A 13,499-nucleotide genomic window follows, 5' to 3' on the forward strand; every position below is an offset into this window, starting at 1 on the left:
AAAAAAATAGAATATATGAAGAACTCTTATAACTCGATAATGAAAAGATAAATAGCCTAGTTTAAAAAATGGGTAAAGGATCTGAATGGACATTTCTCTAAAGAAGATACGCAAATGACCAATAAGCACATGAAAAAAATGCAAATCAAAATTACATTGAAATAACTTTATTCTAACTAGGATGGCTGTAATTAAAAAGTCAAAGTGTTAGTAAGTATTCCACCCGCTAGTGAAAATGAAAACATGCATCTACACAAAAACTTGAATGCAATGTTCATAGCAGTATTGTTCATTATAGCCAAGAATTAGAAGAAATCTAAATGTCCAGCTAATGATGAATAAATAAAAGGTGGTGAATCCACACGGCAGAAGAGAAAGGAGTGAAGTACTGATAATGCTACAACATGGGTGACTCTTGCAAACATTATGTCTGCAAAGGAAGGTAGCCACAAAAGACATGTATTGTATGATTCTGTTTACTTGTAATGTCTATAATAGGCAAATCCATAGAGGTAGAAAGTAGATTAGTGGATTAGTAATTGCCTAGGGCTGGAGGAGGTGGGAGGTTGGGGAATAATGAAGGAAGGAATACTAACTCACTCTAGATTTTTTTTGAGGTTATAAAAATATTTTCAAATTGGATGATGATAATGTTTGTGTAAGTCCACGGTTATAATAGTAAAACCATTGTTATACATTTTAAATGAGCGAGTTGTATGATGTGTGAATTATAGCTTAATAAACCTGCTTAAGTACATGTAAATTTATAGCAATAATCATTTCTTAGATTTCAGTTCGACAGACATTCCTGTGAGAAGCCCTGTAAGATACCAGACAAGAGAGATGAGGGTCTGCCCTTGAAATCTGAAAACTAATAGATCAGAAATCTGGTAGACAGTAGGTGATTATAATGAGTTGTTTTGTAACTGAGATAGAGAAAAAGATGGTGTACAAATGCAAAGGAGGGAGCTAGGTTAGCTCTGGCTGGGACTGGGAGGCAGTAGGAAGAAGGTGGTATCTATACTGGCCCTCAGGGATGGGTAGCCTTTCCTGTGGGAGGCCAGCAGCTATATTATAGATAGGGTATCATCGGCAGAGGGAACAAAAATAAAATAAGAAGGGAGGGATTACTACCGAAAACACTGAGTCTTCCTCCCTGTGGCTGCAGCATTTGATGAATAATAGGGAGTCGCCAACACTAAGCTAGAAAGGTTGGTTGCAAGTAGATCGTGGATAACCTTCTAGAATGATCTATAAAAAGCAGTGGGTTTTGTCATGGTGGGTGAACACAGTGGCCAATGTCCAGTGAAATGTAGAGGGCATCTTCCTTCATTAGATATTGTGTGGGTTGGACTCTGTCACTTGTTAGGATCCTTCTGATACAGGTTTATGTCCTTAACCACATGGGATGGAACCAGCTCCTTTCCCCTGGATGTGTGCAACTAAGAGCCAAGTAGGCACAAAAGGAATCAAGCTATGTTTAGGATGGCCATACTACTATTTTGGCACTTAATGATTTTCTTGAAGATTTTGCAGTAAATATCTCCTTGTGTTTGTTTTGTTTGTTTGTTTGTTTGTTTTTCATTATTGCAGCCCTGTTATGGCAGATTGCTTTTGTTTTTGGAGAGACATTCTCAATATTTTAAGCATATAACATTTCTGGGAAGTATTGGCTCTTATTTTTGCTTGAATGTATTCATCCTTAAGAATAAAACATATAGAACTAGACTACTTTCTCTGTTGGCTCTTCCAAGGTTATGGACTTGTCTTTAAGGCCATTCTGTTCACCCACTCACCAGAGTTCACACTCATACATACCTGAGTTGTTGGCCATGGCATAATTCAGGCATTGTTTTGAAAACCCAAGTTAACACAAAGAATCAGAAGCATGCAGCATATTTTGGATATTTAAAGTGGTATAATTCACTAACTTATTTTTTTTTTATTTTATTTATTTTTTCGAGATGGAGTCTTGCTGTTTTGTCCAGGCTGGAGCGCAATGGTGTGATCTCAGCTCACTGCAGCCTCCACCTCCTGGGTTCAAGCAATTCTCCTGCCGAAGCCATCCGAGTAGCTGGAATTACAGGTGCCTGCCACCACGCCTGGCTAATTTTTGTATTTTTAGTAGAGAAGGTGTTTCACCATGTTGACCAGGCTGGTCTCGAACTTCTGACCTCGTGATACCCCGTATTGGCCTCCCAAAGTGCTGGGATTATATAGACATTTGCCATCACATCTGGTCTTCACTAATGTTTTAAAAACATTCAGTGGCCAGATGTGGTGGCTCATGCCTGTAATCCTAGCTCTTTGGGTGGCTGAGGCAGGCGGATCACCTGAGGTCAGGAGTTCAAGTCTAGCCTGGCCAACATGGTGAAACCCTGTCTCTACTGAAAATACAAAGTGTGGTGGTGCATGCCTGTAATCCCAGCTACTTGGGAGGCTGAGGTAGGAGAATTGCTTAAACCTGGGAGGCAGCAGTTGCAATGAGCTGAAATGGCGCCACTGTACTTCAGCCTGGGCAACAGGGCGAGACTCCATCTCAAAAAAAAAAAAAAAGCATACAGGAGTGTGTGTGCATCATTCTCATGGGTATAAATGTGAGAGGAGATAATCTCATTCCAAAAATGGGTATGGTGTGTCACTGATTTGTTATAGTGGGCCTCTCCAAGCAGGGCAAGAGGCAGTGGCAGTTCAGTGTGCGTATGACAGTTGAGAGACCACCACATGGGGAGAGGACTCGTGTTTGCTGAAGCTCTGGGGTCACTGCACATCTGTTACATCCTCAGTGCCTTGTAATGACTGTGATGCCCATTCCCACAGACCCTTGGCCTAGGAAGTTTGTAACCTACAGCCTCACTGACCTTCTGGTATTTAGGTCCTTTTGAATTTTCAAGAGGATTTCTTCCCTTTATCCAGTGGCTTCTGTGTTACAAAGTGTTCTTCACTCTTGAACCCTTACCAAGATATCTTGAACCCTTACCCATATCAGCCATTCTCAGTGTCTTAGACCTTTGACTTTTGGCTCTGGCATCAGTCAAGGCCAACAGAAATAAGCTTTCTTTTTGGTTTCTGTACACATGCTTTTTGCTTATTATCTGAAGCCCTAAGACCCAGCAGACATTGACAGCTCAGGACCCTTCTGGGATCCTCTCTTGCAGACTTTATTTTTCAGGGCCACAGGAACTCACCAGGGTTACAGACCCTATTTGGAGGTTTTGCTAGCATATTTCTAATGTAACTACCAGGGGATGTGAGCTATACGAGTCTGTGCTCTTGTTTACTAGAGTGATCCCACAGAAATCCCAGTAGGAGTCACAGGATGCCGAGATTACAACATGTGAAAATTCTGGCTATGCCTGTGAAAGACTCTGATAGATACAAATAAAACATGTCTTTGGGGCTTCTTTTGTTTTTGAAATTTTGATTTTACACCTTACAAAAGGTATATTTTCTTGTACCATATCCTTCTTTATTTTCCTTTGTATGGAATTACACTAGTACTGCTTTTTTATTTTGTATCCTTGGCTTTGTATTGGTTAGTGGCATGTAAATTTGGTTAGTCTTCGATATTATAGTGTTGAGAGACCTTTAAAAAAGAAACACTGCATAGTGGCTCACACCTGTAATCCCAGCAGTTTGGGAGGCCAAGGTGGGTGGATCACCTGAGGTGAGGAGTTCAAGACCAACCTGGCCAAACATGGTGAAATCTCGTTTCTACTAAAAATACAAAATTAGTCGGGCATGGTGACACATGCCTATAATCTCTGCTACTCAGGAGGCAGAGGCAGGAGAAGAACTTGAACCTGGGAGTCAGAGGTTACAGTGAGCTGAGATTGGGTTATTGCACTCCAGTCTGGGCAACAAGAGCAAACTCTGTCTCAAAAAAAAAAAAAAAAAAAAAATCACATGAGCTTTTCATTGAACATGAATAGAGTTGTGTGAAGTCTTTTAGAGGGCTCAAGCCCACATCTTCCTCTTTTTAAAATTATAACCAACAATTTTTGAGAGCCTACTATTTCTATGTCCTGTATTAGGTACGGAGGATACAGATGATAAAACATAGCCTGCCTTACACCAACTCACTATAAAAATGGGTAATAATTAAAGGAAAGCATTGAATATTTTTCCTATCTTTCTGGTAAGAAATTCACTAAGATGTGTGTATTGCGGTAAGCCCTGTAGCCCCAGTTGTTGAACCATGTCTCTTCTTTAAAAAAAAATGCCGGCTAATAAATGTAGGCACGGTAGCTTATGCCTGTAATTCCAGCACTTTGGGAAGTCGAGCGGATCACCTGAGCTCAGGAGTTCAAGACCATCCTGGCCAACATTGTGAAACCTTGTCTCTACTAAAAATACAGAAATTAGCTGGGCATGGTGGTGTGCGCCTGTAGTCCCAGCTCGTTGGGAGCCTGAGGCAGGAGAATCACTTGAACCCAGGAGGCGGAGGTTGCAGTGAGCCGAGATCATGCCACCACACCCCAGCCTGGCGACAGAGTGAGACTCTGTCTCAAAAAAAAAAAAAAAAAAAAAAAAAAGAAAAATCCCAGCTAATAAATATAGAAGGAATAATAAAGCTAAGAAAGTCACCATTTTGCATCCCCCAATGAAACTTAATTTATGCAGTATCATCCTGCTGGGATTCCAGTCCCCTGAGTGGGCTGCCACTGTCTTCTTACCATGGCCTACTTTTCACGTAACACCCAGACCATGTTCCAGTTCTTCAGTCCCCATTAACTCTACTTGAATGCCAAATACCCCACTATGCTGCTCTGCCTCTCCCTCCCTCCTGGGGACCTTAATGTTACCTGACCCCACTTAATGGCCTTTGAGCTGAATTTCTTGGAGGAAAAGTACAAGGAAAGACATGTTTGGCTTTCATTTTAAAGAAATAGATGGATCATTCAGAGTGAGGTTGTCTTTCCTAATGAAGGAATGCTATTCCAATTTTTAATTTTTCTTCCTTAATATAGCCACTTTGAGAAATGTAATTTTATTAACATTATTCATTATTGTGAAAATTTAACCCTTAGTACTTTATATGCTGGCTTTCATTTTTTGAAAGATTATCAGTAATTGAGATGATGTGAAAAATGGTCATTAGTAGGGTCTCTGCCAATTAATCTCCCCCAGTTGTTCTACTTCCTATTAAACATTTAAAGTAAGACACTTACTCACTGCATGTTGAATGCGCAGTATGCCTAGGACACTTAGGAGTAAAAGTAAGTCTACCGTCTTTTTTTGGGGCTTACATTCTAGCTGGGAGACAGGCAGTTGCCCAGCTAATTATCATGGACTGTGGTTATGTACTTTAAGCCAAAAAGTAGTATGGAACTTGAAAAGAGTGAACCACACTTGGAGGTGGTATTGATTCCTGGGAAACTTCTCAGAAGAGGAAACTTTCCAATTGGGCTTTTAGGGTTCAGGACTGGAGAGAAGCACACAGTTGAAACAGTATCGCATAGTCAGGGAATGGAGCGTAGGTTAAATAGGATCAGATGTGAGCACAGAGGTGATGGTGGCAGATACAAGATTTGGAAGGTAGTTTGGTGGCAGTTTAAGAATGGCCTTTAAAGTTATGCTTAAAGAGGTATGCACAGTGGCTCACACCTGTAATCCTAACACTTCAGGAGGCCAAGGCGGGTGGATCACCTGAGGTCAGGAGTTCAAGACCAGCCTGGCCAACATGACGAAAACCCGTCTCTACTAAAAATACAAAAATTAGCCAGGCTTGGTGGCGGGTGCCTATAATCCTAGCTACTCGGGAGGCTGAGACAGAAGAATCAGTTGAACCTGGGAGTTGGAGGTTGCGTTTTGCTGAGTTAGTGCCACTGTACTGCAGCCTGGATGACAGAGTGAGACTCTGTGTCTCAAAAAAAAAAAACAAAAAAACAGTTACTCTTAAAGAATTTGCTCTTTATTCAAGAGGCAGAGGAAGTTGTTTAAAAGATTTTTGAGCGAGAGAAATGATTTATATTTTAGAAGTAACACTCAGGCAGAAATTTAGAGGATGAATTAATTGCAGCAGGGAGACCAGCCTTTTACCTAGGTTCAGACAGACTAAATATAGTCCAAACTAAGGCAGTAGCAGTTGAGATATAGGAGAAGCAGTCAGTTCTAGAATCATTCTGGGTGGTTCCAGGTACAGTGCCCCTCTCCGCCCCTCAGATATGCTTGTTGGTTCCTTCTCTAGAGCATTGCTCTGGCTTTCCCCGGGTCTTGCTATGGCTGATTATGTCTTCACTATTTCAGTATCACTTCACATGGGTCTTCCTCAAAAAGTGCCAGTCCCTGTGCAGTCTCTCTGCCCAGTACCACTGTATTAGTTTTCTCTTGCTCTATAATAAATGACCCAAAAACATAGTAACCTAAAACAATTCTCATATATTACCTCACAGTTTCTGTGAATCAGAAATTCCAGGTACAATGAGGACAGTTGGTCTCTCCAGTGTCTGGGCCTCCCCTAGAAGATGGGATGGTGGGGGCTGGAATGATCACTCACCTGCCCAGCTGTTGATACTGGCTGTCGACTGGAATATCTACATATAGCCCAGGCAGCCTATTTACACTGTATTCTGTTGTTTCTGGCAGGTACAGAGGTTCACCCAAATGCAAGGGGATGGAAGATAAACCCCACCTCTTGATACGAGTTCAGCCAGAAGAGTGTGGGGTCTGGGTTATATTGGTGTGGCCTACTTTAGAAAATATAATCTGCCACAACTATGTTTAAAGTTATGCATAGCACTTATTCCTACTTTATGTAATATTTGAGAATCTGATCAAGCCCTCTAAAATACATCTTATTTAGAAGAACCCATTTCTTTGTCCACACTCTTCACTGCCTTCTGTGCCCAGCATCACACAGACTGGATGGATCAGACTTAACACACAGCTTTCTTTTTTTTTGAGACTGAGTCCCATGCTTTTGCTCAGGCTGGAGTGCAGTGGCATGATCTCAGCTGACTGCAACCTCTACCTCTCGAATTCAAGCAATTCTCCTGCCTCACCCTCTCAAGTAGCTGGGATTACAGGCACTCACCACCATGCCCAGCTAATTTTTGTATTTTTTACCATGTTGGCCAGGCTGGTCTTGACCTCTTGACCTCAGGTGATCCACCCACCTCAGCCTCTCAAAGTGCTGGGATTACAAGCATGAGCCACTGTATCCAGCCCAACACATGGCTTTTGAGGGCTCAGTTACGTCACAAACCAGATCCTAGACAGATTTTTAAAAACCGGAATATAAGAAACCTCCAAATCAGTGAGACCAAAGGATTGAAGCTGATGTCTCCACATTCCATTTCATTTCTCAGCACTTGCCCCACCTTCATGTTTTCTACACTCCTAGAGGAATATAGTACAAAGAAAGGGAATGTGGAGATACCAGCTTCAATTCTTTGGCCTCATTGATTTGTGGATTTCTTATATTCTGGTTTCCAAAAAATCTGGGATCTGTTTTGTGATGTAACAGCCCTCAAAAACTGTGTGTCAAGTTTAGACCCATCCAGTCTGTGTGACATGGGGCACAGAGGGCAGTGAAGGATCTATGCTCACATTCTGGGGCTTGCCCTGGTTTTGCTCTGCTGACAAGTTGCATTATTTCTTCTCTGATGGTATGATTGAGAATGTGGGACTTCAGGTGTCCATTTACACTGTAGAAGGTAGCGTGGTGAGCTTTGGTTGGACTTGCATCAGAGAAGTGTGAGCCATGAAAAAGAAACTGTGTGTCACAGCTATGTTGAAAAATTCAAACCACACACAGTCAAAATGGATTGGTGATAGCCATGGCAAGTGATGGCTTTGCACGGCTTGGCACATTCCCCTTCAGATGTAAGAAGAAATCAATCCTTCCTTGCTTTTCTGAGTTGGATTTCTTGTCATGTAGGATTAGGTTGCTAATGAACCTCCTGGGCGTGAGTACCGGAAACTCTTCATGCAGTTTGCTTTACTGGAATTGGTAGAAAAGTCTCTAAAGAAACAAGCTGCAAGTACATTGAAAAGCAGGATCAATCAAGCAGAAGTTGGGACTTAACTGTGATTCCCCTCAAAAGTTATGGCCATGCCTCAACCAGATTCTCTGATAGGCTGTGACTGTCAAGGGGTGTAATGGGAGGCAAACCCCGCTTTGAAAAGAGAGGCCTGGGGGCTAAATGCAGTGGCTCACTCCTGTAATCCCAGCACTTTGTGAGGCCGAGGCGGGTGGATCACCTGAGGTCAAGAGTTCGAGGCCAGCCTGGCCAACGTGGCAAAACCCCATCTCTACTAAAAATATTGAAAGTTAGCCCTGCGTAGTAGTATGTGCCTGTAATCCCAGCTACTTGAGAGGCTAAGGCAGGAGAATCGCTTGAACCTGGGAGGTGGAGGTTGCAGTGAGCCAATCATGCCATTGCACTCCAGCCTGGGTGACAGAGCAAGAGTGTCTCAAAAGGAAGAAAAAAAAAGCCTAGGGCTCATGGTGGAAGTTATGTAGACAGAGAGCTCAGTGGCTGGAGTTAGTTGTCAGAGTCATGGAGGAGGGCAGGATTTCCTCCCCACACTACCCTGTGAGAGTCTACATGGAAAGTGGCCTGTGGAGGAGTCACTGGAGAGGCAGGTTGCTATTGGCTCCTTTTGACAATGCAGAGACAGTGTGTCAAAAGACGGAAATTATGCAACACAGATGTGCAGCTTTTCTCAGATGCTACACCTGAAGCAAAGCAGCAGGGCCTTTGGGGTTGAAGGTGGTACCAGGCAATGCCAGCCTCTAAAGTAGAGAACTCCCTGGTTCAAGTGATTCTCTTGCCTCAGCCTTCTGAGTAGCTGGGATTACAGGTACTGTAATCCACCACGTGTGGCTAACTTTTGTATTTTTAGTATAAACGGGGTTTCACCATCTTGGCCAGGCTGGTCTTGAACTCCTGACCTCCTGTTTCACCCTCCTCAGCCTCCCAAAGTGCTGGGATTACAGGCGTGAAACTACGTATATTTTAAAAATAAAATATTCTTCAGTATATGAAATTTTTAAAAAAATCTTTGGGAGTAGGTTTGACAACCTGGAAGGAGAAGGAAGTGGGAAGAATCTTTGAAAATACTTATATTCATAGGCTAAGTAGAAGACTGGCAGAAAGTAGAGTCTGAGAATACAAGGCCAGTGCAGATCGTTGGCAGCAGTCCTGAGAGCCCCAGCAGGACAGGCTGAAAAAAGGACACTGGGTGGTTTTGGTGACTTTACTCAACAGTTTGTCACTTCACCTAATTGAGATTGCTTTGTGCTAAGCAGAAAATGAAAGGTAGAGATGCCTCTTTTTTTTTTTTTTTTTTTTTTTTTTTTTGAGACGGAGTCTCGCTCTTGTTACCCAGGCTGGAGTGCAATGGCGCGATCTCGGCTCACCGCAACCTCTGTCTCCCGGGTTCAGGCAATTCTCCTGCCTCAGCCTCCTGAGTAGCTGGGATTACAGGCACGTGCCACCATGCCCAGCTAATTTTTTGTATTTTTAGTAGAGACAGGGTTTCACCATGTTGACCAGGATGGTCTCGATCTCCTGACCTCGTGATCCACCTGCCTCGGCCTCCCAAAGTGCTGGGATTACAGGCTTGAGCCACCGCGCCCGGCGAGATGCCTCTTAAAGTGTGTCCTATAAAAACTTCTTCAGCCTGCATCCTGGTCTCTAACATGTTGATTGCTTTTCAGATTGTTGGGAAAATTAAATAATAATGAATTTGTAGAATGCCCAGCAAAGTAACTGCCACCTAGTAATGGTAACAGCTACTTCGTATCATTATTATTGCTATTGTCTTTTTTATTTTTGTGATATTTTGATATGAAAGGTTAGAGTTTCTAAGAAGTTATCTTGTTTTTTTTTCTCTCTTAGATCTGTGACTTTGGCTTGGCCCGTGTTGCAGATCCAGACCATGATCATACAGGGTTCCTGACGGAATATGTGGCCACACGTTGGTATAGGGCTCCAGAAATTATGTTGAATTCCAAGGTAAGGACTAAGTTTGCATAAAAAGAAAACCAGTAAGTAAGAGAACATTCTGGATGCATTGCAATAAGCTGTAAGTCTCCTCTCCAGTCTCTGTGTCTCTGTTTTTGCTTGTTAAGAGTTGGACTATCCTGGCCAGAGCCAAGGTGCTGTGTGTCTTTTTTTTTTTTTTTTGAGACAGGGTCTTACTCTGTCACTCAGGCCAGAGTGCAGTGGCACCATCATGGCTCACAGTCTCAACCTCCCAGGCTCAAGTGATCCTCTCTGCCTCAGCCTCCAGAGTAGTTGGAACTACAGAGCGCACCACTACGCCTGGCTAATTTTTACACTTTTTTGTAAAAGTTGGGGATCTTCCTATGTTGCCCAGGCTGGTCCTGAACTGCTGAGCTCAAGGGATCCACCCACCTCAGCCCCCACAAAGTGCTGGGGTTATAGGCATGAGCCACCACACCTGCCCCCAAGGTGCTGTCTAAATTTTGTTCAGCATTGAACTTCTGGGCCCTAGGATTCAGCCTCTCTACCTCAGCTGGTATAGTGCTGATGGTTGTGGAGTAGGAGGGGTGTGCCTCCCCAATCACTGTTACTATCAGTGGTTTGTGTTCCACTCCTTGGACAGCTGTCCTGAAGTCCTGCCTGTGGCCATCAGGTGCAGCCTGGGTTTGTTGTAGAGGTTTCATTAGTGTGTATTTCTGTGAACATGGACGAGGGCTGTTCTGTAAAGGTCAAATTTATCTGATAATGAAGAATGTCTCTGTGGCAGAATTATATCGTAATTTGTTGTACTTGAAGAAAACATAATTTTGGACAGAGTAGGAACTGCTGTGGCTTCTTTTGAAATTATGATCGCCTGCTTCCAAATGAAGTTCCTCCCTCTGTATCTGTGAGTGGCTGTACAGAGTGCATCCAGGTCTCATCTACACTCTGCTACCAAGGTCTGTGTCTTGGTCATAAGAAATGATTTGAATAAGTCTATAAAAGCCCAAAAAAGTGAAATGTGACGTTTTTTGTTAGATTTATGAGCCAGGAGGCAAAAATTGAGGGCTGCTGTGGAGATTGAGATCCATTCAGTATTTTTATTGTCATTTGCAAATAATAAATGAATAAGGTGAGAAAATTGAGTAGTTAAGTGGGCCTGACATGCTACCTTTATCTAGTATCTCAAGACTATAAGATTCTTAAACACAGTTCCATCTGCTATAATGTGAAGATACTTGAAGAAAGGCAATAAAAATAGACATTGGATCTTGTATCTAGGGCCCAGGAACCAGAAATAGTCCTGAGAGGCTTAATGGAAATGAAAGAACAGGTCTAATTAGCTTATAGGCTTCTTTCTCTTTCTCCATTCTTTATGAGTACAGATAAACTATTAGATTTTTTCATAAGGAAATGGAATTTGTTTAAAGCATTTAGTTTTTCTTGATATCCTACATTTGTTCAGTATATTATAAAAGTAAAATCTCATTAACATAAATTCCATTATAAAGAAGGATTTGGTGTAACAGATGTTTCAGAGAAGAAAATGCCATGTTGGTTCTCTGTAATTCTGTATCACAAACAATCCCACACAACAGGTTCTTTCTCTGACTGGCCACGTGACAGCCATTCTAAACAAGGAGCATTGGCATGCGAGTGTTCAGTGCCAGTTGTAAAGGGAGCTGTTGGTATGCCTTTGTCCTGGTGTGGCTTCTTGGTCTTGCAGTCTCCATTCTGACTTAGATGTCCCCACTGTCTTCACGTCTCAATCACCCTCCAGGGAGAGGTAGCCAGAAAGGGCTTTCTTCAAGATGACCTGTTTTTCCTTCTGCTTGCAGGGTTACCAAAGTGAAAATTGACTGTCCATTTTTTTCTTATTTGTAATGCCTGTAGCCTGAGAATGTTACTTCTAGAAGTTGTCTTCGTTTTGTTCATTTTTACTAATGTAGAAAATTTTCAAACCCATAGAGAAATTGAGAGTAAACACCCATATGCCCTTGTCCTTGGTTCTCCAGCTATTAACATCTTGCCATGTTTCTTATCCCTCCTTCCCTCTCTTACTGTTTCCTTTCTCTTTCTTCTTCTGTCTTTTCTCTTTTATCAGACCATGTGACACTTCACCAGCATATACCACTTCACTCCTAGACCCTTTGTGGCATACTAATGCTCCTTACAAGGAGGGTGTCCTTACAAGGAGGGCGTTCTTCCCACAGCAAGAGTACCCTTAGCCATATGTAAAACAATTATCACTAATTCCGTGACATCCCATCTCTCCAAAAAAGTCTAGGTAACTCTGTTTTTAACACAGGATTTAATTGTTTCACATATAATGTTAGTCTAGAACAGTCTTCTTGCCCTTCTTCTCTTCTTCAAGACATTCAGCACTTTGCCACGTACAGTAAGAGAGGGAAGGAGATCAGTTGTTTAACAGCGTGGTTCACATTTTGGATTCTTCAGACGGGTTCTTCTTGATGAGATGTAGCTTGCATGTTTCTGACACGACCACCATAGATTCCTGGAGATCATGTATGTGAATCTCCTGTTTCCCAACAGCCTTCCCCCAGTGGTTCAGCACTTACTTCTGTTGGTTATAATATGGGGGGTTAAAAAATGGTAATTTTCTAAATTTATTCTTCCTTTTACATGTACTGGCTAGCATTCTTCCATGAAGATTTTTCCCCTTTACCCTTTCTCTTCTTGTGTATCCTACCTTTGTTTTTAAACACTATAAGGAATCCAGGATTTTTTTTTAATGTTATCCATTATCCTTTTCTTTTTATTTATTTTTATGTGTGTGTGTGTGTGTTTTGTTTTGTCTCGTCTCACTCTGCGCCTGTTGCTAGGCTGGAGTGCAGTGGCACGATCTTGGCTCACTGCAACCTCTCCCTCTTGAATTCAAGCGATTCTCCCGCCTCAACCTCCTGAGTAGCTAGGATTACAGGCATGTGCCACCACGCCCAGCTAATTTTGTATTTTTAGTAGAGATGCGGTTTCTCCATGTTGGTTGGGCTGGTCTCAAACTCCCCACCTCAGATAATCGCCTGCCTCAGCCTCCCAAAGTGCTGGGATTATAGGTGTGAGCCACCTCACCCAGCCCATTTTTTTTTTTTAAAAACTCATATTGTCCCAGTTTTGGGAAGCTAGAGCACTCTATTTACACATTTGTAATGTTTTATAGAGTTTCAGCTTTCAGAAAAGTTGCTCTGTTTAACTTGTTTAGGAAAGAAAAAAAATTTTTTTTAATTTCTGGGTGCAGTGGCTAACATCTGTAATCATAGCACTTTGGGAGGATGAAGTGGGCAGATCACCCACCTGGAATTTGAGACCATCTCTACTAAAAATACAAAAAATTAGCCGGGTGTGGCGGCAGGCACCTCTAATCCCAGCTACTCAGGAAGCTGAGGCACGAAAATCGCTTGAACCTGGGAGGCGGAGGTTTCAGTGAACCGAGGTCATGCCACTGCACCCGGCCTGGGTGACAGTGTGAGACTCTGTCTTAAAGAATAAAAAAGTAAAAGTTGCAAGAAAAGTATAAGGTAACCATTTTCATCAAGATCGCTTGAC

The 13,499-nt window shown here is 42.4% G+C and overlaps 1 protein-coding gene across 1 annotated transcript in view; it reads left to right on the plus strand.

The window, feature by feature from the left end:
* The window catches only part of MAPK1 (mitogen-activated protein kinase 1), a 101,463-nt gene that overhangs the window by 55,603 nt on the left and 32,361 nt on the right, over positions 1-13,499 (plus strand). Inside the window, exon 4 of the mRNA XM_017518612.1 lies at positions 9,849-9,965. Within this exon, the coding sequence (XP_017374101.1) occupies positions 9,849-9,965 (117 nt within the window). The remainder of the gene's footprint in view (positions 1-9,848; positions 9,966-13,499) is intronic.

The sequence above is a fragment of the Cebus imitator genome, unplaced genomic scaffold (assembly GCF_001604975.1).
Source record: "Cebus imitator isolate Cc_AM_T3 unplaced genomic scaffold, Cebus_imitator-1.0 Scaffold690, whole genome shotgun sequence".
Taxonomy (NCBI): Eukaryota; Metazoa; Chordata; class Mammalia; order Primates; family Cebidae; genus Cebus; species Cebus imitator.